The sequence below is a fragment of the Lampetra fluviatilis genome, chromosome 11 (assembly GCF_964198595.1).
Source record: "Lampetra fluviatilis chromosome 11, kcLamFluv1.1, whole genome shotgun sequence".
NCBI lineage: Eukaryota > Metazoa > Chordata > Hyperoartia > Petromyzontiformes > Petromyzontidae > Lampetra > Lampetra fluviatilis.
The window spans coordinates 7,452,446-7,474,767 of record NC_136285.1 but is presented as its reverse complement, the minus strand read 5'-3'; the positions used below and the strand labels follow the sequence as shown (position 1 = coordinate 7,474,767).

General features: G+C 47.7%; 1 protein-coding gene across 3 annotated transcripts in view; it reads right to left on the bottom strand.

Annotated features, from left to right (window-relative positions):
• The window catches only part of LOC144934760 (plexin-B1-like), a 125,829-nt gene that overhangs the window by 77,631 nt on the left and 25,876 nt on the right, over positions 1-22,322 (bottom strand). For 2 of the 3 annotated variants that reach the window (XM_078860879.1, XM_078860880.1), the window contains exon 2: positions 21,894-21,942. The exons of the other annotated variant lie outside the window; for it this stretch is intronic. In XM_078860879.1, coding sequence (XP_078717005.1) covers positions 21,894-21,916 — 23 coding nt within the window. In that variant the 5' untranslated portion in view covers positions 21,917-21,942. The remainder of the gene's footprint in view (positions 1-21,893; positions 21,943-22,322) is intronic. 3 annotated transcript variants of the gene reach the window in all.

The window sequence follows — 22,322 nt, the reverse complement described above, 5'->3', positions numbered from 1 at the left end:
GAGGTGATAGCTAGCAGTCTCGCTGAGCCTCAGGGCATTTTCAGGAGGGAGGCCCCATGGAGATGTTTAGTCAAGGAGTGTTTGCATGCAGGACAAAATCAGACCACAGTGGGGGGGGATAACATCAAAAGCGGCAGATGGGCTCATGCACATACTTACTGTACTGCCACCGCCTTCCCATCTTGGTTGTCTAACAACACGTGAAGCTCTCACTTACGAAGACTTCGCCTCATAAGGTGTCATGTCAAGATGAATTCACTTTAAAATGGGTGGCTGTACAAGGCTGCTGCTGCTGCTGCTTGAAATGTGATCAGACCAACAAGCAACAACGCCGCAGCTTTTGTTTCCTCGCCTTTCAGAATTGCAATTTGCCAGTCCTTTAGACATTTGCATTCTGGATTATTATTTTTTAATGTACATGTCACTATGGCAAAAAGACCGTACGTATGCTTCTAGTACCCCTCTCACTCGCGAAATTGAAGGTTCATGTATTGCTTCGTGTGGTGGGTTCGTGGTATAATGGTTAGCAAGCTGCGCTATGAACCCAGTGACCCAAGTCAAATTCCCGGCCCTGACGAATATCAGTGGCAATTTATTTCAGAACCGGTGTTGCACTCCCTCCTCCACCAACCCACACTGACCAGCGTGGTGAAGTATGGTAAAATAAAGCCCCCACATCACTGGATTCGGCGGGGAGAGGCCTTCATCCAATGGTAGATTGAGAATGGCTGGACATGACTTTAATGCGTAAAAACACAACGCCAAATAGAGTATTTATACCGGAAAGAAAATGGTTCCGTATATGTACCGTAGTATGTATTCACAGAGTTGCTTCAAGGAGTCAAGCTGACAGAGACATGGATCAAAGAGCCCTGAAGAATGTGAACAACTAATGCGGCACAGTAATCTATTGACGGAGAGACAGGCACAGAAGAACACGAGCGGAGGACCAAAGGAGAGAACTGGAACAATTAAATAAGCGTGCGCTTGGAAGCTGCCACAAAGAAACAGATGTATGGCGGCAGACATATGGAAGCCTTCACAATCCAGCGGCGGACCGAAAATCTGAACTCAGTCGTCGACAAGCAACGTCGTTCCGCCTCGGACTCACGGGATTAGATCACGTGCATGGTTTTTTTTCAACCGCAAGTGTTTTGTTTGTGCACTTTCCTGTCAAGGGTCAAACCTTAAAATGTATCCCCATTGCCACATCACCCCTCCCCCCTTCCCTCCCCATCACCGCTATATCACCACCCCCACACACCAAGCTCCCAGACTGTGGAAGTGACTCATGTAGCCTTTGGTAAAAAAAACATGCGTGCAGTGTTGCAGCAAAAAAAACTGGGGACGTTAAAAAAAACCCCACACGATTCAGTCGAAGTGCAGAGACGGAGCAGCAGCAGTGCTCCTGCTTTAGCCTCTCACGGCGATGCCGCACCTTGCGGGCGAGAAATCTGAAGCCATCGGATCAGTCCCCTTCACTCATCGTCACGGACTACGTGCCAACAGGGGCCCTTTCTCGGCGTGTCCGATGGCACAATACGAACCAACACCCGGGAAATACACCCGGCCTGCCCCGCCCCGGGTTTAAGAGAATCAGAAAAAGAACATCACGTATTGTACTTCAGTTACAATGTCCATTGTTGCGAGGAGGGCAACATCAAGACGATTTCAAAACGGAAGTACTTTGGTGCGAGAACAAAATAAACCGATGATCTCCTTACAGGGGATGGCAGCTCATGTCAGTAGGGCTTTGTGTCATCATCTGGGTCAGTGAAAGCAGAGCAGAGCCCCCCCCAAATATGTTGTGAATGATCTGAGCTGGAGACCAAATCATTTGGCGATACAGTACAGCATTAGCGCAGTGGTGCACAAAGCCTAAATAACATACAAACTCACGTTTGTCAAGAACTCTCGTGACCTTAAAAGGAAGAACACTCGAGGCAACATTTTGGGCCATGACCCTCCTTCACAGCAGACAGAGGCGGCGACCACCTCTCTACAACAATCTCTATGCGCTGTAAGGAAGGGCCATTTCCATACAAAAGTATTTTAAATTTCATTTTCTTTTCAACGTCACGCTGTTATTGGCAAATATGCGGAGCTAAAGAAGTGTTGTTTGGATACACGTATCGCACAGACTTAGATCAGAGTCACAAGCCGGGAAGCAAAGTGCCGCTTGATGCGTCTGCCACAACGATTCAGTGTTAATTGGGCGCACGTGCTAATTGTTCGTGACATTCAGCTGCTGCAAAGTCAACCGTGCGTGTTAAACCCTAGAATTAGTCCGAGTAATATTGGTCATCTGCCATCTTGCAATCAAGATATTATTCCCAAGACCTCGAGCCTGATCGGACTCGAGAGTTAGCCGACGCAGCAATGTCACAAAGCCTCCATGTGCATCAGCGGTTTACAAAACATGTAAACATCTGTCAACATTGCGATTAGCTGTAAAAAAAAATAGCGATGTTCACCCCCGCCGCATTCGTTAGCTTTCCCATTTGAAACTAAAATTGTTTGGGTTCGAGACTTTAACTTTGACTCGTATCTTATCTGCCCCCCCAATGTGAGCGGAGCCCTTCCTCGCGACTCTTTTTTGTTTAAATACCACAGAGAGAAGAATCTCACAACAGGCAAATGTCGGGACACCTTCTCCTATATCCCCTTACAATAAACAATGTTGCCCGGGTTATTCGTTACCTCAAACAATGGTTTTGTTTTAACAACCGTTGTGTTTAGGTGCGTTCATCTGCATGGAGGTGCTTAGCAACACCTACAGTACCTATACACACTGGGGACTTTAACAGACCTTAATGGTTAAGGTGATCTGCATGACATACTGTATACAGCTGGCCATAACAGCTGTAATGCACACAGGGCCAGCCTTAAAACCGTGTCCAGGTATATATAAAAAAAAGAACCCGCTGTGTATCTAAATTTGACTTGAGGCAATTGCAAAAAGGAGGCAATGCCAACGAATTAACATCGCGTGGTGTCAAATGATAAACAGCCGCGTCCTTTCTCCACCAAAAGTGTGACATCAAAATTAACGGTCCGCAAATAAAAGTCGTGGCACAACCCGCTCGGACGACGGCAGCGGCGTGCACGCGTGGCACGTGTCCGTCTTTCGGGGAGGTGAGCCAGGTAATCACTCCTGCACATTTGCCACCAAGGCACGGACGCACGTCCCCGCGATCGACGACATGTGAACGACGTCAAAAAACCAGCCACGCGCAAGAATCCGCTACAACACAACAACAACAGCACACGGTGGGCGAGCGCGATCATTCGATCAGACTTAAGCTAAAAAGTGCCAAGGTGTGCGGCTGTGGGATGGAGCCAGCTCGTGCCACTTACCGTGACGGGGGTTCACTCTCCCTGAAGGCAACCGCCCCCCACCCGCCGCCTCATGGCCGGTTTTGTGGCACAAAATCCCGTGGGTGGGGATGATGCTGCGCAGAATGGTGCAGGGGACACGAGGCAGGCTAGTGCTGCACACGCGAGACTCGCCATCAGCATAGACGCAGGCACGACAATTAAAGATTGATAACATCCGTGATGAAGATACCGTCACAAGGTTGGACATTGATCGTGTAAGATGTATAAACGTGGGAAGTCGACAATCTTATATTAATATGCTGCCCCCCGCCCCCTCCCGCCGCCAGAGAAATGTGGAATTTCCAACATTGGCAAATTCCTGGCAGTGCAGGTGTATACTACTCAACATTTAATCGAATACGAGGCTACTTTGCATCCATGGTAGAAGTGTAACAATGCACCGATTCATATAGATTAAGACTCAAGATATACATGTCATTGTGTGTGTAAGAATCGATATTTTCCATTGATATATGTTGTATGTAAGCGGCCTTAAGTGACACCTGCAGCCACTAGATGCTGCTACATTCACCGCAATGTAAAAAAGAAAATTGCTCAATCGATTCGCGACAATTAAATCGTTTTTCCGATGCGGTGTGTGGGGGGGGAGAACGGAGGAATTAATTGTTATACCCATAATTGTTAACGTTGTCACCAAGTGGCTGATTTTAACCAAACACTACACACACTCCAATACACGATGTGCCACCCACCGATCGTCCCATCTTAAAGCCACCAAGTTTCCAACAAGTACAAAAGGAATTGGATTCCGCACAAGAGGCACAAATTTACTGCGTTCGGCGCCTGAACTTTGCACGTCACAACTCACAATTACAAAAGGTCATGGGCAGGTCACAGTCTCTCTTCGAACGTCAAAATGGAAAAGAAGCGGCGAAGGACGGCGGAAGAGATGGCGAGCCGACGTCAAAGAGCCCGGAGAGGCAGACCGGTGGACAGCAGCGACAAAAAAAAGGAGGAAACTTTGCCCAACAGTGGCAAGCTAGAGACTGACACCAGGAGCAGCAGCAACGACTACGATGAGAAATGTCACTGGCCAGCCAGTGACGGTGTCTGGCTGGTGGGAATGGCGAGTGTGGGGGCATGCTATTCAACACCGGGTTAATGGCGGAGTCATAATTGCCCGCCGAGAGTCACTCAACACCGCACCAAACGTGAATTCTTGCCCCCTGCCACACGCCGTGCTGCCAAGGAGGAGGAGGAGGTCACCTGATTTATTAAGGCCGGGCTTCAGAGGGAACACGGCTGACCAACTGAAACGCAGTCACATGGTCGGCTGAGAATGTTGCCGAGGTGTGAACATCTGGGGCGGTGAGATTCAGTCGAACACAATAAGTGCTTCCAGCTGCCACGTGCATTCACTGCCTCCGCCAACGAGGAGGTTACCGAATATGGGGAGCCAATCGGATAAGAGCTTGAACATCCAATTGGAGTGTTGCATGTACAAAAAAACTTTCACTTTTATAAGTTATAACGTGCAAGTTATAACTTCAGATTGTAATTTAAAATCGTTAACCGTGTATGCGAGTGTGCTTTAAAAACAACCGATTTGTGTTTGACATAACGCTTCCCTATACGCTGGGGCATCTGTAAAGCGAATTACATCGTATCCCGTGTCAAACATTTGACAGGGTTCCCCCGGTGACAGCTGTCCCTATTACGCATATCAGTGTGGTGTGCCTGTTTATAAATACAGTACTACTATGTTTAGAACACGAATCAGAGCATGCATTTAAGTCATATAATATATATTTAAATGTAAAGTCAATGTGGCAAGTCCTTAGCTGATCAGTACATGTGCATACATTCATACACAACATACCGTGCTGTTCATATAAAAGTATCCAATATGCATTTTCCACGATTCTCCTTGCAAAGAGAGATCCTTTGTCAATGGCTTTGCTTATTTTCTCTCTAAAGGAAAAACAAGCAACGCTGGGCTCCTAAACCCTTTACGTTATAAGCACCGCACTGTCTTTCATTGAACAAGCCAACTGTGGTTTAGAGTTGGCAAATATGGGACATTTTTAGGACAGTGTGTCTGTTAGCGTTCCTGCACAGTTGGGAAGGCCAACATTAATAAATGGACAAATACTGTACTGTTAATGAATCACTGAGAATAAAAGGGCGGCGATTAATGGTGGTGGTGGTACCAAAATGATAGAGTGCGCAGAGTGGCGGTACGGTGGTTAGCGCGCCGCGCTGAGAACCTGGCAATCTAAGATTGATGCCAGACCACGGCTAGCATCAGTGGCAAGTGACGTCTCAACGAACTAGGCCTGGTCCCCACGCACTTAAACTCGCAATGAATAGGGTGTTTATGTCCGGTTATACTACCCCCATGATGAACAACATGGATAGGCCTTCATCCTATCAACTATTAAAACTAAACTAAACATTTCTACCAGGTAAAGCCCACTGAACGATATGGTTATTTTTTAGAAGCGACCTGGCCACATGATAGATCAACGAAGTGGTATATCATGTGGAAATATATAGCAGCCAAATACTCTAAATGCGTGTCTCTAAACGTGAAGGGAAAAACAGAGGACCGAGATAAATATTCATACGACCACGGGGAGAAGAACATGCAAACTCCAAATATACAGGCGTCAAGGGTCGGGATCAAACCCACGACCTCCTGTATAGCATGCGAGGGCGTTAACATCTCACCACCGTGGCACCCCAGCAGTGAGGGTATGTATATTACAATATTTATGATACACGGATTATATTTCAACTCTACACGGCACACGATGCTCAACAGATGGCACCATGTTCAGCCGCAGCGATGATTTCTTCATGGGAAGCTTCAGGAGGTTACTTATTTGAGGCTGAGCAGAGGCCAACGGAGACCCCTAAACGAATGCTCACTTGAGCGGTGTGCATTTTGGACAACCCACACGCGCACCAGCGTCTCATCTCTGCCACTCGATATGCATGGGTAGCAGCAGCAAAACAGCCGCAGCATTCCACACAAAAGTTTTTTAAAAAGCTGCATAAAGCGAAGCCAGTCACGAGATGGGTACGGAGGGACCTTTTTCAAGCGGAAGCAAAATAAACGAAAATAGCCACGTTAAGCATTCAAAGTTGAGGGAACATTAAAACATCTCGGGGAGTGGAAACACTCCCACGGAACCGAGCCAGTGACATCTGGGCCGAATTCCACACTCCCAGGGTCAGACGCCACAGAGATGAAGTCGGGAATTTAGACCGTTCAATTCTGCTCAACAAGTACCACAATTAGCCAAGAAAAAAAAAGAATTACTTAAACCCACGTGAAAACAATCCCATTATTTAACCCATTGGTACTCACTGCTGCATTTCACAAATGTACAATGGTACTGTATACAGCATTATTTTGCCGCAGTTTAACCGTTAGTACAGCGGACATCTGTGAAAGAGAGCTTCATGGATCATCGGATTCCTCCAGTATATATAAAGATTCTGATTATGCATAAGTGGTTGCACTCCAGTGAGTCGAACAGCAGCCTGTGTGTGGTGGGGTAAAGTGTGGGTACTCCACCCTCTACCCAAGGTCAAAATGCCCCCTTCTTTTGGGGCTCTCCAGAGCTCACTCACGTGGAGACCCTTCAGTCTGCAGTGCAGTGCCGCGAGTGAGAAATTGCAGGGCTGCACACCTTTACCATTACCATGTACGGTGTGAAAGAAGTTCAACATACATTATACATCCTAGGATTAGAGTTAAACTCTTAGGACTATCCTGGTCTCTTGAGTTGTCCCCTAGTTAAACAAATAAACGTGATTTAACAGGGAGAACCAGATCGTAGTGTGGGCCTACACAGTGCTCGTTGACACGAATCCACGTTTCTCTCCCCAATGCTCATGTTTACACTCTTTATCGGGTACTCAGACATTTTAAGCGGAGTTGATCTAAGGGAGGACCAGAGGCCAAGTGTGAGATTTCAATTGGCTTTCGAGTTGTGGCGTTGGATGACCCACAGATTAAGTAAAATACACAGCACACATTAGCTATGTAACAATTAACTTCACCTACGAGTCTTTGATGAACCGTCAGACAATAAGGGTCGCACAGTTCAATTCCAGATTTTTTTTGTAATGTTGCCATATTTTCACAATCTCGTTCATAACGTTTGCTTCTTGTTTGTTTCTTCTGTCTCAGTTTTATTAGTGGCACTCACCTAAACAAAACATGACAATTTTTTAATGCAAATGACCTTTGGCCACATTGGCATCAACAATAGGCACTCGCAGACGGTAAATGCCCAACAATCTAACTCCAAGTCGATGCATCGTTACGTAACGTATATAATACGAGTAAAGCGCGGTAACTTTTGTTGTCCAAAACCAGGTAAAGCCACTTGTGAGAATCCAGACAACACCCTAATATGGTACTCGGTCATTGTCAGAGGTGGAAAAAAAAATTGTCATCAGATTCCACTTAATTTTCTATTTCGGTCGGCGCTGCGCCACCACCGTGTGACCTTGGCGTTGAAGCGCGGCTCACGCAATGGATCAAGATGAATTCGCCAGTGCTCAATCTGCCACCGCGGAAATTAACCACCGAGAGGCCAGACAGTTCCCAACCACCACCAAGACCGTCGGGTCAGCTTCCACACAACCTGCCAACACAGCGACCCGGTTTTCTCTTTTTTTAAGTAACAAATCAAAAACCATATTTGAAAATCACAGTCTCCACTTCTACAGTTTCATAACATTAAATAGGTAAATGTTCGCGACCAAGATGAGAATTCAAGCAGCGGACCTACCTCGTCGACAGCTACAGCGCGGCAGGCGCTTAAACAACCCGGCGCGTTCGGGAGACGAAACGCCGACGTAGAAGGGGGCCCCCCTGCGTTCCTTGGCCGGAGATCTTTAAGCTGCCGCGCACCGCATCGGGCACGGCACACGCTGCCTTTGTTGTTGCGGTGTCGTGGCATTTCAAATGTGAGCTGTGATGCCCCCCCCCGCCCTATTTACACATTCGCTCAGCCACGGACGAGCACACACGGGGAGCGACAGCGGCGACCCGGCAGCCCCGACGGCAGCTGTAGACAAAATCTAGAGGCCAAACGAGCAAGCAGGGAGGGGGGCCTGCCTGCGATGGGGGTGGGGTGGTTGTTAGTGGTGGTGGTTAGTACAGAAAGCTGATGGAAGGGGTGGGGGGGGAATGGATGGGGAAGAGGACCCTTTTCCTGCCCTTGACTGGGAGCACCGTCACAAATTTCCTGTCCGCATTGTAAAGTATTTAGCTGGAGGTATGCTTCAAGCCGATGGAAATCCTGACGAGGATCACATCTTGTTTGAACGCACCTCCTCGTGCAGCCAATGTCACGGCTCTCGCACATTACACCCTCAGCAGGAATTCCAACACACGCAATGTTGCAGTGTGTATGCGTGCAGAACACACACCAACCATTAACAGGCAAACCGTGACAAGAGTAAAGTAATATACTCATCACCATATATTAAAAAAAAACTCGCTCTTGTTTTAAAAAGTTTTTTTTTACCTCCAAGCCCCAGTGCTCATCTCCAGTGATGATCCTCTGCCAGTGGTGTCAATTCCACATTTCTATAGTGCGGCCAGCCTCTCCGTGGAACAATCACCAATAGCGTTCCTAATAAGTGGTTGTTTATCTTGTGGTACTCATTTAAAAAAAACACGACAGATATAAATGGGTTAGGTTAGCCCTGGCCCAGATTTGAATTCACTGTCTCATAACTGGGAACACCCTGCTGGTCTACCAGGTGAGCTGTTTTTAAGCCAATCTCGCTGGTAGACACCAACGTAACCAGGGCATGCAATGACGCATCCATTCATGGGTTAAAATTGATTTTTTTTAGGTTCATGATACATCCATCAAATTGACACAAAAAGTGACGTTTTTCGATACGTATATGCTGTAATGGGTTCATGTCACCCCCGCCGCCACGAGAGGCCGCTACACTTACCAGCGTGTTAAAAACATGTACATTCTAGAATCAAATCACATTCCCAAATCGCTTAAAATTATCCAATCGCCGGATGTGTGGGGGGGGGGGTGAATTAATGACACCCCTCCTGTAACTGTACAGTACCTGGAGGCAGATGCAACGAGCAGGGACGATGACCGAGGTGTAAACTATAACGGTGACAGCAAAATAAGGGAACACGCCTTCAGAGGATGTCCAACCACTGAGAGGAAGCAATCAAAACCAGCTCACGTACTAGTGTAGGGCCGATTCTTACATCGCAGCACAGTGAAAGGTGGCGGTTGCTGAAAGAGGGCTTCATTCAGCAGTGGATTTATCATGGCTAATCATGGTGAGATGTGCACACCAATCATTGAGGGCTTACAAGTGAATGTATTTGGGAGCTGCCCAATACCCATTCAGGTTCCCATCACCCTCTGGTTATGCTCTCAACAATAATGCAATATCAATATACTGTGTGTCACTCTGTCACTTTAACTCATTTCAGTGTCACCACCCTTTCTCTTGCTGCGAGACGTTGAAACCAGGGCGTTTAACGAATTCACAACGCGAAACTGACACGGCCTGGCCGCTAAATGTATGGCGAGCTGCATGGCACACAGCACAGATTGCCAGGTTCTATCAGCAGCCGGATGTGTTGTTTTTTTTTACGGCAGCGACGCATTCCTCGAATCTGACACAATAAATGCGCGCCCCAAACATCCGCTCGCGAATGTTGGTGCTCACCGCCTCGATGGGTAATACGTTTGCCTCGGTTTTCAAGATTTTTTTTTTTGGTCTATTCAGAAACACGGCAATTGAACGATTCTCAGAAGCTTTTCAAACCCCAGACGTGCTCGGTAACAAAAGGCAGCTGCCAATCATGAGAGCATCGTAGACCCCTTCCATCAACGCTGTGCTTTTTACAAACGTTTAGACGGAGCGCTGGCATGTCAGTGCAGTTTGCTCACGAATGTCTCGGAAGGTTAAGGGGTTTTTTTTAATATATATAAAATGTAATGACAGTTGTAAATGAAAAATACTTAATGGCTTCCAATAATTTGACACGTACAATTTCTACATCACCCAGCGCAGCTCGAGTTTGATTCAATTTGCCAACTGCCTTAGTTGGCTCATGACAAGTGCTGGAATATGATTTTTAGATAAGTCCCACGCAAAGTGTCACAAGCATTTCCTTAAGTTAACCAATTACTGTATGTACTGTACAATTGCAAACGAGCGACTCTAAGAAACTGGTACCAGGTTTATCGGTTCTCATTAAATAACCCAACTCGCGACCGATGTTCGACTTGGCCGGGGAATTGAACGCTGGTGACTGGTTTCAGGTCACAAGACTCACAACCACTGCACCACCAGACCACCCTTACGTAGAGCAAACACACAGCGCCACTCCTGTGCACACCGGTTGGCTATGTACGGCGCGAAAAAAGTTCAACGTACATACGTACAACCGTCAGTGTCCCAAGCTCGAGGGATAAAATGTACCGTTCTTGTTTTCCTTTTGCGCCCTCAACCAGGGCAGCAAGATATGTAAACAATGCTGGGTTTCACGACGCGATTATCATCGGCGACGATAAACGCCGGGCGCGATGGTGCGATCGTAAGACAAAAATGCTGTTCCCCCTTGCCTTTGACAGTGCTGGCTTATCGTATATCGGCGCATTCACCCACATCCTGCCAAGACAACCGTTCACGTCGGCTTAGAGACAAAATAATAAGAATTAATGGAGGGACACATTACCAAGCTTCCCGGCCAGGCGAAACGACGCACGTGACCGAGGGGAGACGCACAAACGTTCGTCCCGCTGTGACACTTGCGCGTGCAGTTAATTCTGGCGTCACAATTAATGACACCACGTGATTCAAAACGTCGGGTTTGCAACTTGGCCTGTAGCGCGTTTCTTTTAAGGTCGTAGCAACTCGAGAAGTGGGGGGGGGGTCACCGCTTGCGCCGAGAACTCGGAGGAGTTGAGAGGAAGGAGTGGCATGGGAGTGGGTGGCCGGCTCTCTGCAGTGGTCAGAGGGCTCAGAAAGTGTGGAGCTCTCCCTAAAACCAGGTTTTTCCGGTCAGCGGTGCGGTTTGGACCCGCATTTTAAGAACTAAGAAGCAACTGCGTAGGTTTTCACGGTTGTGCCGTATCACTCTCCCCCCCATGTGCTTTCCATTTAGGTCATCCGACGTTTCACTCCACGTCCTGGAAGCTTCTTCAGGAACTGTGGGACACGCATGTCGAAGAGCACACAGAACAAGTCAAGATCATATCGAAGGGCTTCACTGGACACAGCTCTTTGCCGACTGCGTACAACGATAAAAATTTGTCAGACGAACCGTGGTCACAAAGAAGCCAGGAAGCATTTGGCAAGCGTAGGCCACCATGTTTTAAACTTGCGGTGAAATGTGCACGAGAAAATTGTTTTTATTTTTACCCAGGTCGTGAAACGTAGAGGTTCCGGTACCCTCACGTTTGCGTACGAGCAGCGCTTTGCTCGGCAAAGTTCGGTCCCGTTAAAACGATACCATCAAAAAGTACCTTTTTAAACGTACGTGAAGCAATGGCGCTAAGCAACGTTGAAACCTCATGGGTTAATCCTTAAATTGCCTTTAAGTAGCATGGCCATAGAGCATCGCGAGCTTCACTCCCCCTCCATCAGTACTCACTAATTTAAGACTTTCCCACGCGTGCGAAAGACATCATTACTGTAGTTACTCAACGCTAATTAGCTTCCTCCACCTCGTCTCGCCGCGAGCCGTTTCAAAAGCTCCCTCGAAGCCAATTCCCCCATTGCTTTGCTCACTGATGAGAGAATCAAGAAAGCGGGTTTTGCGTGGTGCCGCCAATTCCTTTCCTCATCTCCGTCGCTGCAATACCACTCTCTCCGCTAATCTATAGCGCTGTTCTACTCTAATTGTACGTCCGTGTCACAAGTCTGCATGGCGTAATGGAAGTTCTGTATTACCATCGAGTGCACCCGCTCTAACCACTGATAATTAACATCCCAATGATTATAATCATTGGGGTAATTTTTTTCGGGTCCCCCTTTTCCCCCCCCCCATGCCCTACAAATATCACGTGTCATCTGAGGAGCGCTCTTCGTGCGCAGGACTGACCTCATCCTTTGTCCTAAGCAGAGAGATTTGCTAAGATTTCCTAACTTGAAGGACCCGTGTCTCCTGCGTATCTTTTTTTTTTAAATCGGATACAAAGCAGGCGGTGTCCTTTTTATCGTAGCTCGTGACTTTCTAACTCAAAGCCAAACTTCAAAGATGGCTCGGGAGTTAAGCGAGCAATGCGGTCGCGTTTATATCTCCGATTGCGCCCCCCCTCCCTCCCAAGCGAGTGATGGAAATTAGCCATGAGAATGAGAATCTTTATTTATCCTGGAAGAATCCGATGAGCTATGATGCTATTTTTCACGGTTGTCTGGTAGGGGCGGGTCAGCCAGTTAGAGGCAGAGGTGGGACAAAGTCATTGTTATGCAAGTCCAAGTCGAGTCGCAAGTCATCAAATTCATGACTCGAGTCTGACTCGAGTCCAAGTCACATGACTCGAGTCCACATCTCATAGGTGGGACAAAGTCATTGTTATGCAAGTCCAAGTCGAGTCGCAAGTCATCAAATTCATGACTCGAGTCTGACTCGAGTCCAAGTCACATGACTCGAGTCCACACCTCTGGTTAGAGGCAAAATAATACAAAAGACGTTACGAGTGGAAGACGGGGAAAAGGTAAACAAGTGACTCTACATACATATAAAGTAAAGATGTACAAATTGATATTCTTGGTTCTTTCGGTAAAGTCACGTAGAAGGGAAATAATAAAATACAAATATAAAACAATAAAAATGTTCTTGCTGTGGATTTCACACCTGATGATTGCTTGTGTTGGAATCGAAACGTCGTGAACATTTTTATTGTTTTATATTTGTATTTTATTATTTCCCTTCTACGTGACTTTACCGAAAGAACCAAGAATATGAATCCCTGCAGTCACGAAAACTTTAAATCGAAATGTGCAAATTGCACACGTACATTAATGCCTGACGATTTATCAACACCAAATGCAAGCTTGGGCAAAGGCAGCACAACAACAGCAACAAAAACAGTCCCAGACCACACACCAAGGCAACACACGCAACACACACAGTCCCTCAATTACATTGCACATTAAACATTTACCTAACGATAACCAGGTTAGGTTAAAAGTGACACAATCACATTCCCATCGTAGGGGCCCCAGTTGCTGCATAGGATGAAAGGCGTTCAACGTTACCCCGTGCTAGCTTGCACACTGGAAAAGTGCCACACTCAGGAGTATTGCTCCGTGTGTGTGTGTGCACAGCAGCTTGAGGTTCATTCACCAAAGAATGCTCGTTGACTCAAACACACCGTCTGCTATCAAGCCGATGCCCACAGATCGGCGTTGCAAGCATTCTTCAGGGTAGGACATCGTGTGCCACTGCCTCGGTCCAACTAAAATAGTTTTAAATCAGCAAACAATGAACAAAACGCTACCTCTTCCGACATGTAAAAACCATCGGTGGCACACACACGTGTTCAAAAAGCAAATTAAATGGGACCAACCCCCGTGAATCGCTGTATCATACTTTCAATTCACAGACTTATGAAGGACCTTCTTTATTTTACATAGTAATTAATCACATATGCTTTCATCAATCCACTGCTAGATGAAGGCCTCCCTATACAGTGTCCTTTATTGGGGGGCTAGTTAACAATGCTTCACCTCACAAGTCAGTGTTGGGTGGGTGCAGGAGGGGGGGGGGGTAAAACCCAGGATCAGTTAATTCATATGTATATACACACACACCACACACATCGCTCACCACCGATGCTAACCACAGCCAGCAAACTCAGGTCACTGGCTTCATAGCGCAGTGCGCTAACCACTGCGCCACTGCTCAACAACACCCCCAGCAGTGTGCACTCAACATTCAGCTCCGTCGGTTGCCTCCGCCGTCATGTAAGCGGGGCGCGGGATGCCCGCTCGTGACGACCCGTCTCTTTGGCAGTGCGAAGATTCGGGGCCGTCACACTTGAACTTTTGCACGAGCGGTTTTCACTCAGCGCACAGAACGTCCCCCCCACCCCCTTTCCACCGCCCGAGGCCTCAAAATGAAAAGCTCCGTCCGCAGTTGAGCCACCAGGTGCACGTGTCAGCAAAGGTGCCCTCGGCGGAGGGGAAATGTCACCGACATCGAACGTCGTTAACCCCGAGTGCGCGCAGCACCCGGCGAGCACATCACGCTAAGCCGTGCCAAGCGTTTGACTTCAAACTTGCGTCCGAAACCTGTTGCAGGCTTCTCCACAGATTAATACAAGTACAAGGAAGGGGGGGGGGATGCCGTCTCAGTCAGACGAGGGCGGTGAGATTATTTCACGCGTTTGTTTGTGGAATAATGCCACAAATAATGTTGACGGCAGCAATTTGCAAGCAACTCGTGGACAATAAGAGTTGATAGAAAAGCAAACTTACGTTTGAAACGAGACTTAAAAACGGGGTGTCGAATGGAGACAATGAAATGCGTGGAAGAATTCACGACCCCACGTCCCCCCTGACACCCCGAGTGATCATGTTTTAAAATGCATAATTATGAAAACCATGCAAGCCTCGTTCATAGCATATGTCCCGTCCGTCCCTCTCCCATTTTGTCATCTATCCGGCGTGCGGAACATCCCAAAAACACATCGCAGAGCTCGACAGCTCAACCACGAAAACCCACGCAGTGACAGCACCTACGGCTCTCCACTCCGAGGCAACGATCCGTCAGTGCACATGCACCTGCGGTACCTCGTGCGCGCTGGACGCCAGCAAATCATAACGGAGCATCTCAAACGCACCCGATACGGCCTTGCGTGCATGCGTACATCCTGCCCCATACACCTCGCCGCGTACGCCGCGTGGCCCATGTTTACATCGGTGCCCCAGTGCCGAGTGACCAGGCCTGCCCGTGTCCCTCTGGATCAGTCACTGCGCTGCCGCTGGCAATGGCTCAATGCTGCGTAAAGCGTGCGTGCGTGCGTGCGCGCATTAAAGTAATCATTGTCATTACCGCCATCCACGTTGCCAAGTCTTGCCTTGGAGGCAGTTTGGCCTACAGATTGCATTAGCGTAGCTAAGCGCAGTCCGAACAGGACAGGAATTCGGTGCAAATACCTTGTATGTGTTTGTCTATTGCGCACACATCCATGGTATGCAAACGGCGTCATTTTCATCAACCATGAAAATAAACCGCAGCTCTAAATACCGGACGGCTTCAAATATGCTCCCTTCTACGAGCCAGACAAAAATGAGTTTGTCATCATCACCGGCTGTGATGAATCCACTGATAAAGCCCCCCCCCCCGCCTAAGTCACCACCAACTCTCTCATGGTGTCACGATGCAACATTCCACCACAGACTTGCACACGAGCGTATTTCATCGCTCCATCTCCCCAGGCGTGATCCCACCTTTGGCTGCCACTGCATCATTAGTCTTGACCACCAGCCACCATCCCTTCACAGCAACATGTCTGGCCCAAGTCAACTTGTTTTACTTGGCGGTCTATACAATGTCTCCAACTTGCGCATGTTTTCTGATCCATGTGTTCCCTCTGTCAAATTTAATTTCAAGCATGCAACACTGAATGCTTATATCCTCAGCACACACTGCAGCTACTTAACGATACATGTACAAATATTCATTACGCATCCACTGTACACCATGCATAAATCAGACGCCAACTCAATCATACGTATTTTATACGGAACATAAACTACACCCAACGTACTGCATTAACTTTTATGCACGTCCAAGATACAGACAAACAATTAAAGTTACGAACATTCAGTGTCCTAAACCAGTGAAGTAAATTCCACATTCCTATCCGTACCAAAACAACTACCGTCCACTCCTCCTTCCCATGCTGCATCCTTCCAAGGTAGTGCTAATTTTACTGACCCGGCAGAGGATGATGACATCCAAGACCGGCCTTGAACTCACAACTTTATTATCACAAATCCTATGGTGTACGAACTGGGCCATCCAGCAAAGGAAAAAAGCATTTCTCACATGCGCTTAACTATAAATACCCCCAAGTGGAATTTTAAATGAACCGTATTAATCACAGCATTATGCTGCATCGTGCATAACAAAAGCTGTAATGAGGGTAGCCGGTGACAGCTTTCAAAAGCCGAGCCCAATGCACTGCTGATGAGCCAACGCACCCCGCCCCGCATACACACACAAAGATCCCCTGTATAGCCTTAACAGACTGTTGGGGCAAGTGCTATTAGGGAGCACCCACGCATGCCGGTAGAGCACACGAGGGGATAGGTGGCCAGCACCATGCCCAGAAGCCTGCGTCTCCCCAGTGGTGATGTTTACACACCACACCAGGTGCTCTACCTAAGCGAAGGCCCAGAACCGGTTCAGATAATCATAAGTGGTATTGGCCGTGAGCGGGATACGAACTCGGGTCGCCGGGTTCATAGCGTACCGTGTTAACCGCTACACTCACACTTCCTACGCCGTATACGCATGAGCAGCAAACTATACAAACTATAAACTATTTTTCATTTTACCAGGCAAGACTCACCGAGCTATGTAGCTATTTTTCAGAAGCGACCTGGCCACAAATGATAGCTCAACGAAGTGGCTTATCATCGCGTGAAAATGCATAGCAGCCAAATACTCCAAAACACGTGATGTTGATCCTAAATGGATGTTCGTGCAGCAGCAGTTGGTGTGCGGGCAGTCGCGGCTGCGCTGGTTGTGCGGACAGGACTTGCTGCCGACAAGACTTGCTGTGGCAAAGACTTGCGGAGGAGTTTGCGAGAGGAATGGAGCAGTAGGAGAAAGGTGGTGTGGGCCACCGGTGGTGCCACCGCAGCGTTGATTTTTTTTTTCCCCCCAGAAACCGGCCGGCCTGGGCCAAGCCGAGCCGGCGTTTAACCGTGAGAAATCGGCACGGCGTTCCACGCATGCTTCGTCTTAGTCTGCGCAACGTCCTCTCCCCCCCTCTCCGCCCTCCCAACGCGCGGGCAAGTGGCCACCTCAAGAGCGTGCGTGCCCATATCTGAAGATGTTTCCAAACGGGGCGAACGAAAAAAAAACGGCACCGCAGTCAGTGGGCGCACGCGCGTGTGCGCGTGTGTGTGGGGTTGACGGAACGGGTGGCAATTGTTTTGTAAAGTTATGGGCAGCCACACGTGCGAACGTATTACGAATATCGTGTTTCCAATGAAGAACACACGGGGAGCCTTGGCTTGTTCGTGGTGAAAGGCCTTTTTTTTGCCCGATTATAGAATAAAGAAGAAAAAAAATCCACTTCAAATTTTGTAAAAGGCAACTTTATGTGCTCGAATTTTGACAAAACAAGCATGCGTCTGAAATGTTTTTCTCCTCGATTCCTCAAATTCCGCACAACGTGTAGTTTTTTTTTTTACACAGGACGTTTTAATATTCTCACAGCGACAGACGAGCGCAATTTGCTTCATACCGGACGTCAAAAAAAACCCCCAAAAATACTTTTACACGGTTACATTAATAACTCGTGCTTTGCGTCACTTGGAGACATTTTATCCTGCGTACGGAAAAATTACGTCAGCCGCCTCTACGTCGTCCCTTGTTTGAGTTAACGTCAACTCCGCATTCCAGCACGAGCCTCCGTGCTCCACACAACAGGGGGCAGCGAGAGGCCAAACCCTTGCCCGTCGAGATCAATTGCCCCGCGCCACTTGGCCTCTGTGCAGCGCCCGTTGGGCACGAAGACAAAAGGCAGCAGAGTCGTGACCAGATTTGATGTTCGATGCCCATGCGGCGCCGCATGCAAAAAACTGTTGAAGCGAGTGGCCATTGACAATGCAGCCCGACCGCGTGCATCGTTATGAGCATTTCTCACTCGAGAGATTCCTAAATGAGGCATGGGCTGGCTTGGGAGTGGAATTAGTGGCATAAGGCACTATCACTAGAGTACAAAGTACTGTATGCCGATCCATAATAATCCTAAATACTGTATATCAGCAGAGAATGCACCACCTCCACATATCCGTCTGTCCACAAACGAATAAAATCACTTGCACAATCCATCAGCTGCACGGACTTCTGGGAGTGCATGTCAGCAGCAGTGTTTCAAGACAAGCAAACGGTGCGCGCTGGTATCTTCTCACCATAAGAGTGAGGCTTGCTTGAATCAATGCTGGTGAACTGGTGATCTTACAGGCCATGACCCACTATTTCATAATATGGGGTCCTAGCATTCACAATAATCCTCGTGGTGCCCGTGAAGACATCTGGTATTCCTGAGCACTATCCACGTGCACGTTTTGCATACCACCGCACAGACCACCGCAATAACACGAGGACGAAATAAGACGAGATGGACGTGGCGTGCCACCGTAATTCCCGGAAGATCGTTTTTCAGACTATCCCGGCTCAAATTAACTCCCGCTGTTTGTTGTCAAAGCCCCCCAAAAAAACCACTGTGGGTAACTTCACCAACACACAGCAAGGACCTAAGAGAGAGGAGAGACGCGCAGACTCATCCGCCGTTGTTTCTTTCAAACTCTTGCGAGCAACTACTTGTGCGTGTTCCCCCCAAGGCCACCGTCTTCTCTGCATCACAAGCAGACATTTCCTTCCAGAGTGACATCATTATTAAGGGCAACCAGTACATGCCAGCAGTGCCTCGCACAATGAGCCGTTATTGTGTAATTAGGGAAAGGCACGTGGGGAGATAAGCACGGGATGATGACCCCTCCGCCATAGTTGAGGCATCTTTGGAGAGGGAAAGAGAGGAGAACCGGCAGTTTACAGTCGCGTTTGAGTTCGACAGAGCCACTGGACTGCACGGCATACCAAATATTTCACTCGCAATTATGAAGTCGTGTTGCGTCAGCCATTTTTCGGTCAAATAATCCCTACCACTCGCGAGGTAACGGGAGAAACTCATCCAGCAGTAGAATAAAGTGCCCATGCATGTACACGAGTTGTGAAAAAATGATAGCAAAGTCCGGTTTAATTGGGAATCAATCAACTTTTGTGTTCATCAAATAAATAAAATCACAGGGAGTCTCGACTCATTTCCAGGAGAGTTCTGCTTCGGAATGTTCTGATAACATATTTTTATTATTGTGAGAGAAAACGTACATGTTAGAGAAAACCCACTCACGCTTTGAGAGGACTGAAACTGAACACAGACAGCCTGTTCAAAACCCACTTACGGTCTCCTGCCTCACACTGGCCCTGCAGATAGGGTGTCTCAGGGGTTACATCTCTACATAATCCACCAACCCTACCTCAAACTCACTTGACTGTGTGGACACGCTACCACCACGCCCAGTAACCATGAGAAATGTCTTTAAGAAATACGTTTTCAGATGAGCAGCAGGTGGACACGTAAGTTGAGAGAGGCAGAGTCTGATTTAAAGCTTTCGTGACTGCAGGGATTCATCTTCTTGGTTCCAAGCCTGGGGTGTTTCATTCAGACGCTGTCTGCCCGACATACCTGGTCTTCACCTGAGGACGGCTGCTTGCGTTGTGGCTGAAACGTCGTGAGAATAATTTTATTACGTTTTATTTTTATTATTTTATTACTTCCCTTCTACGTGACTTTACCGAAAGAACCAAGAAGATGTTCAAACAGAGTTCCGAATGCCTTGATAGCGGCATTGCCTTTGTACTGTTCGCTTTTAGCATTTTCTGGTCTAACACCGGTAGTGAGGCAAGGCCATAAATAAGGCTGCCTCTGGTGTCGGCCAATCGGCTTCAAAGACACTGCTGATATTCTATCAGAGCACGTGTGTTTGCACGTTCCCCCACAAGTACGTGCGGTCAATGCAGACTTGATGACAGCTTGCAATAGGCGTGTTTATTTGGTGTTTGAACATCTTGCAGAGCAGCCAGTCGAAGGGGACACATTACGAAGCTACTTTTGAGATTCCTTCAAAAGTGACCTCCTTAAATGACACTGGCGCCAAAGCGTTTTCGCACATGCCCTGCCATGTACATTATTATTGCGTGGCATTAAAATCGAGACGCGTACTCTTCAGAAAAATATTTTTTCCAATTCAAGCGAAAAATCGCAGCATAATATTGCGCTTGTCGTCGGTAACTGGGCTGAAAACTATAAACTCGTGACACTTTAAAAACCCGATTCAATCACAAGCGGCTGTCTGGATTCGAATCCAGTTGGTGCCACAGCTCAGCGCTTTCGACCTCCAAGACACCAGCCCCCCCCCCCCCTTCAATGATTTATCACTTTGAGAGCCAACGATGACCCTTGCTTCCAGCTTCACGGACGCTGAAACAAAACTCTTCGGTTCTGGTTGTCATTTTCGTGTCCGCGTGCTGTTTTACATGAACTTAGAATGTCTCCCAACCGCAGTTCCATTTTTACCATTGCTTCCAAATTTTTTTTTGCAATCAACAATATTTTACACATTTAGGCGCTCCACTGGCGGCTACGTAAACAGATCTGAAGCAATGAATGCGACTGCGATGAAGGAGAACATTTATGCGACTGGCTCCGAGCACAACGCCGCATTTGTAAGGCTCTGCCTGAACAGCAACAAAAAAACTAAACCCACTAGAGAACGGCAAAAAGAGAGTTGCTTGCGTCCGATCGCCAATGTTAAATGAGCACAACGTGAGCCTCCATTAATGCTTTCCGGCTCCTAAAATGTATAAATAAATATGCAGTCCAGAGAGGGAGAAAATAATAGTCCAGGCGTGTACACGATTACCTGCTCATAATCATCATCAGCCATGGGTCAATCCACTGCTGGATGCAGGCCCCCCCCCCCCACCAAGCCACCACCACATCTACGCTGTATAATCCACAGCGCACCTGCACACGAGCTGATCTCGTTGCTCCGTCTCCTTGGTGGACGTCCTGCTGGGTGGCACTCCGGTAGTATCGGCGTGACCATCGTCCCCGCATCCCGCTTCGTCACGTGTCTTGCCCAAGTCCCATTTTACTTCTCCAAGTAGTTTGGATGATGCCGTCGGCTTGCGGATGCTCTCTCATCCATGTTGTTCCTCTGTCCGTCGCTCCACGCATTTCGTCTCTCAGTATACAAAATTACACGTACAGCTGTTTGCCCGTTTAAACACCGAAAGCCACGGCAACGAATTACGTTCATTGCAATATTTCCGGTCCAATGAGCTGCACCGGTTTTTTCCAAATCCCCAACACAATGTCAGGAGTGGCTGTCAGGCTCAATGTCAAATGCATTGGAATTTACGTGGATTCTCACAAAACGTGGCCACACCCAAGCAAGCAAGGCTCGTCACAAATCCTGGCATGGAACGTATGGATCCGGAATGGCAAGTTTGTTTGCATCATTAATTATAGCGGTTATTAGAACACTGGTTCATTCATTATCCTAAAGACAGATTGTGCCTTTGGGAAGTATAAAAATAGCTGCATACTAACGCTTCAATGGTCCTCCCCCCCCCCCTCTATACCCCCCACTCAAATCTCACTAAATTTTGATGGTTCATCTAAAGGGTACGACTGTATCGTAATAATAAAAGCAGAACTCACCGAGCATGCACCGATGCATCCATCCCGCACCTCCGATTAGCATGGTTGGCTATGTGCGGTGCGAAAGAAGTTCAACAATGCATGCATCCATCAATAGCAATTCTTACGCTCACAATACATGCATTGTGATGATATTAATACTACATACACGGCGGAAGTACTGTATGGCAACGGGCTGATGTAACCCATGCTGATGTCACCCATGCAGACACAGGGCGTGTTTAAGTCACCCCAATACATTTGATGAGATAATCAACTCTTAAATCGAAATATGATCCCAAGTCCATGAGTGGGGGCGGGGGGGTGAGCAATACTGATACAGTTTACAATCGTGTACCATAGTGTACTTGAGTAACAAGGAATTACCACCACCATCAATGTCATTACAGCCCGGGCTGGTCTATTGGTCAATTAAGTCGATCAAATACA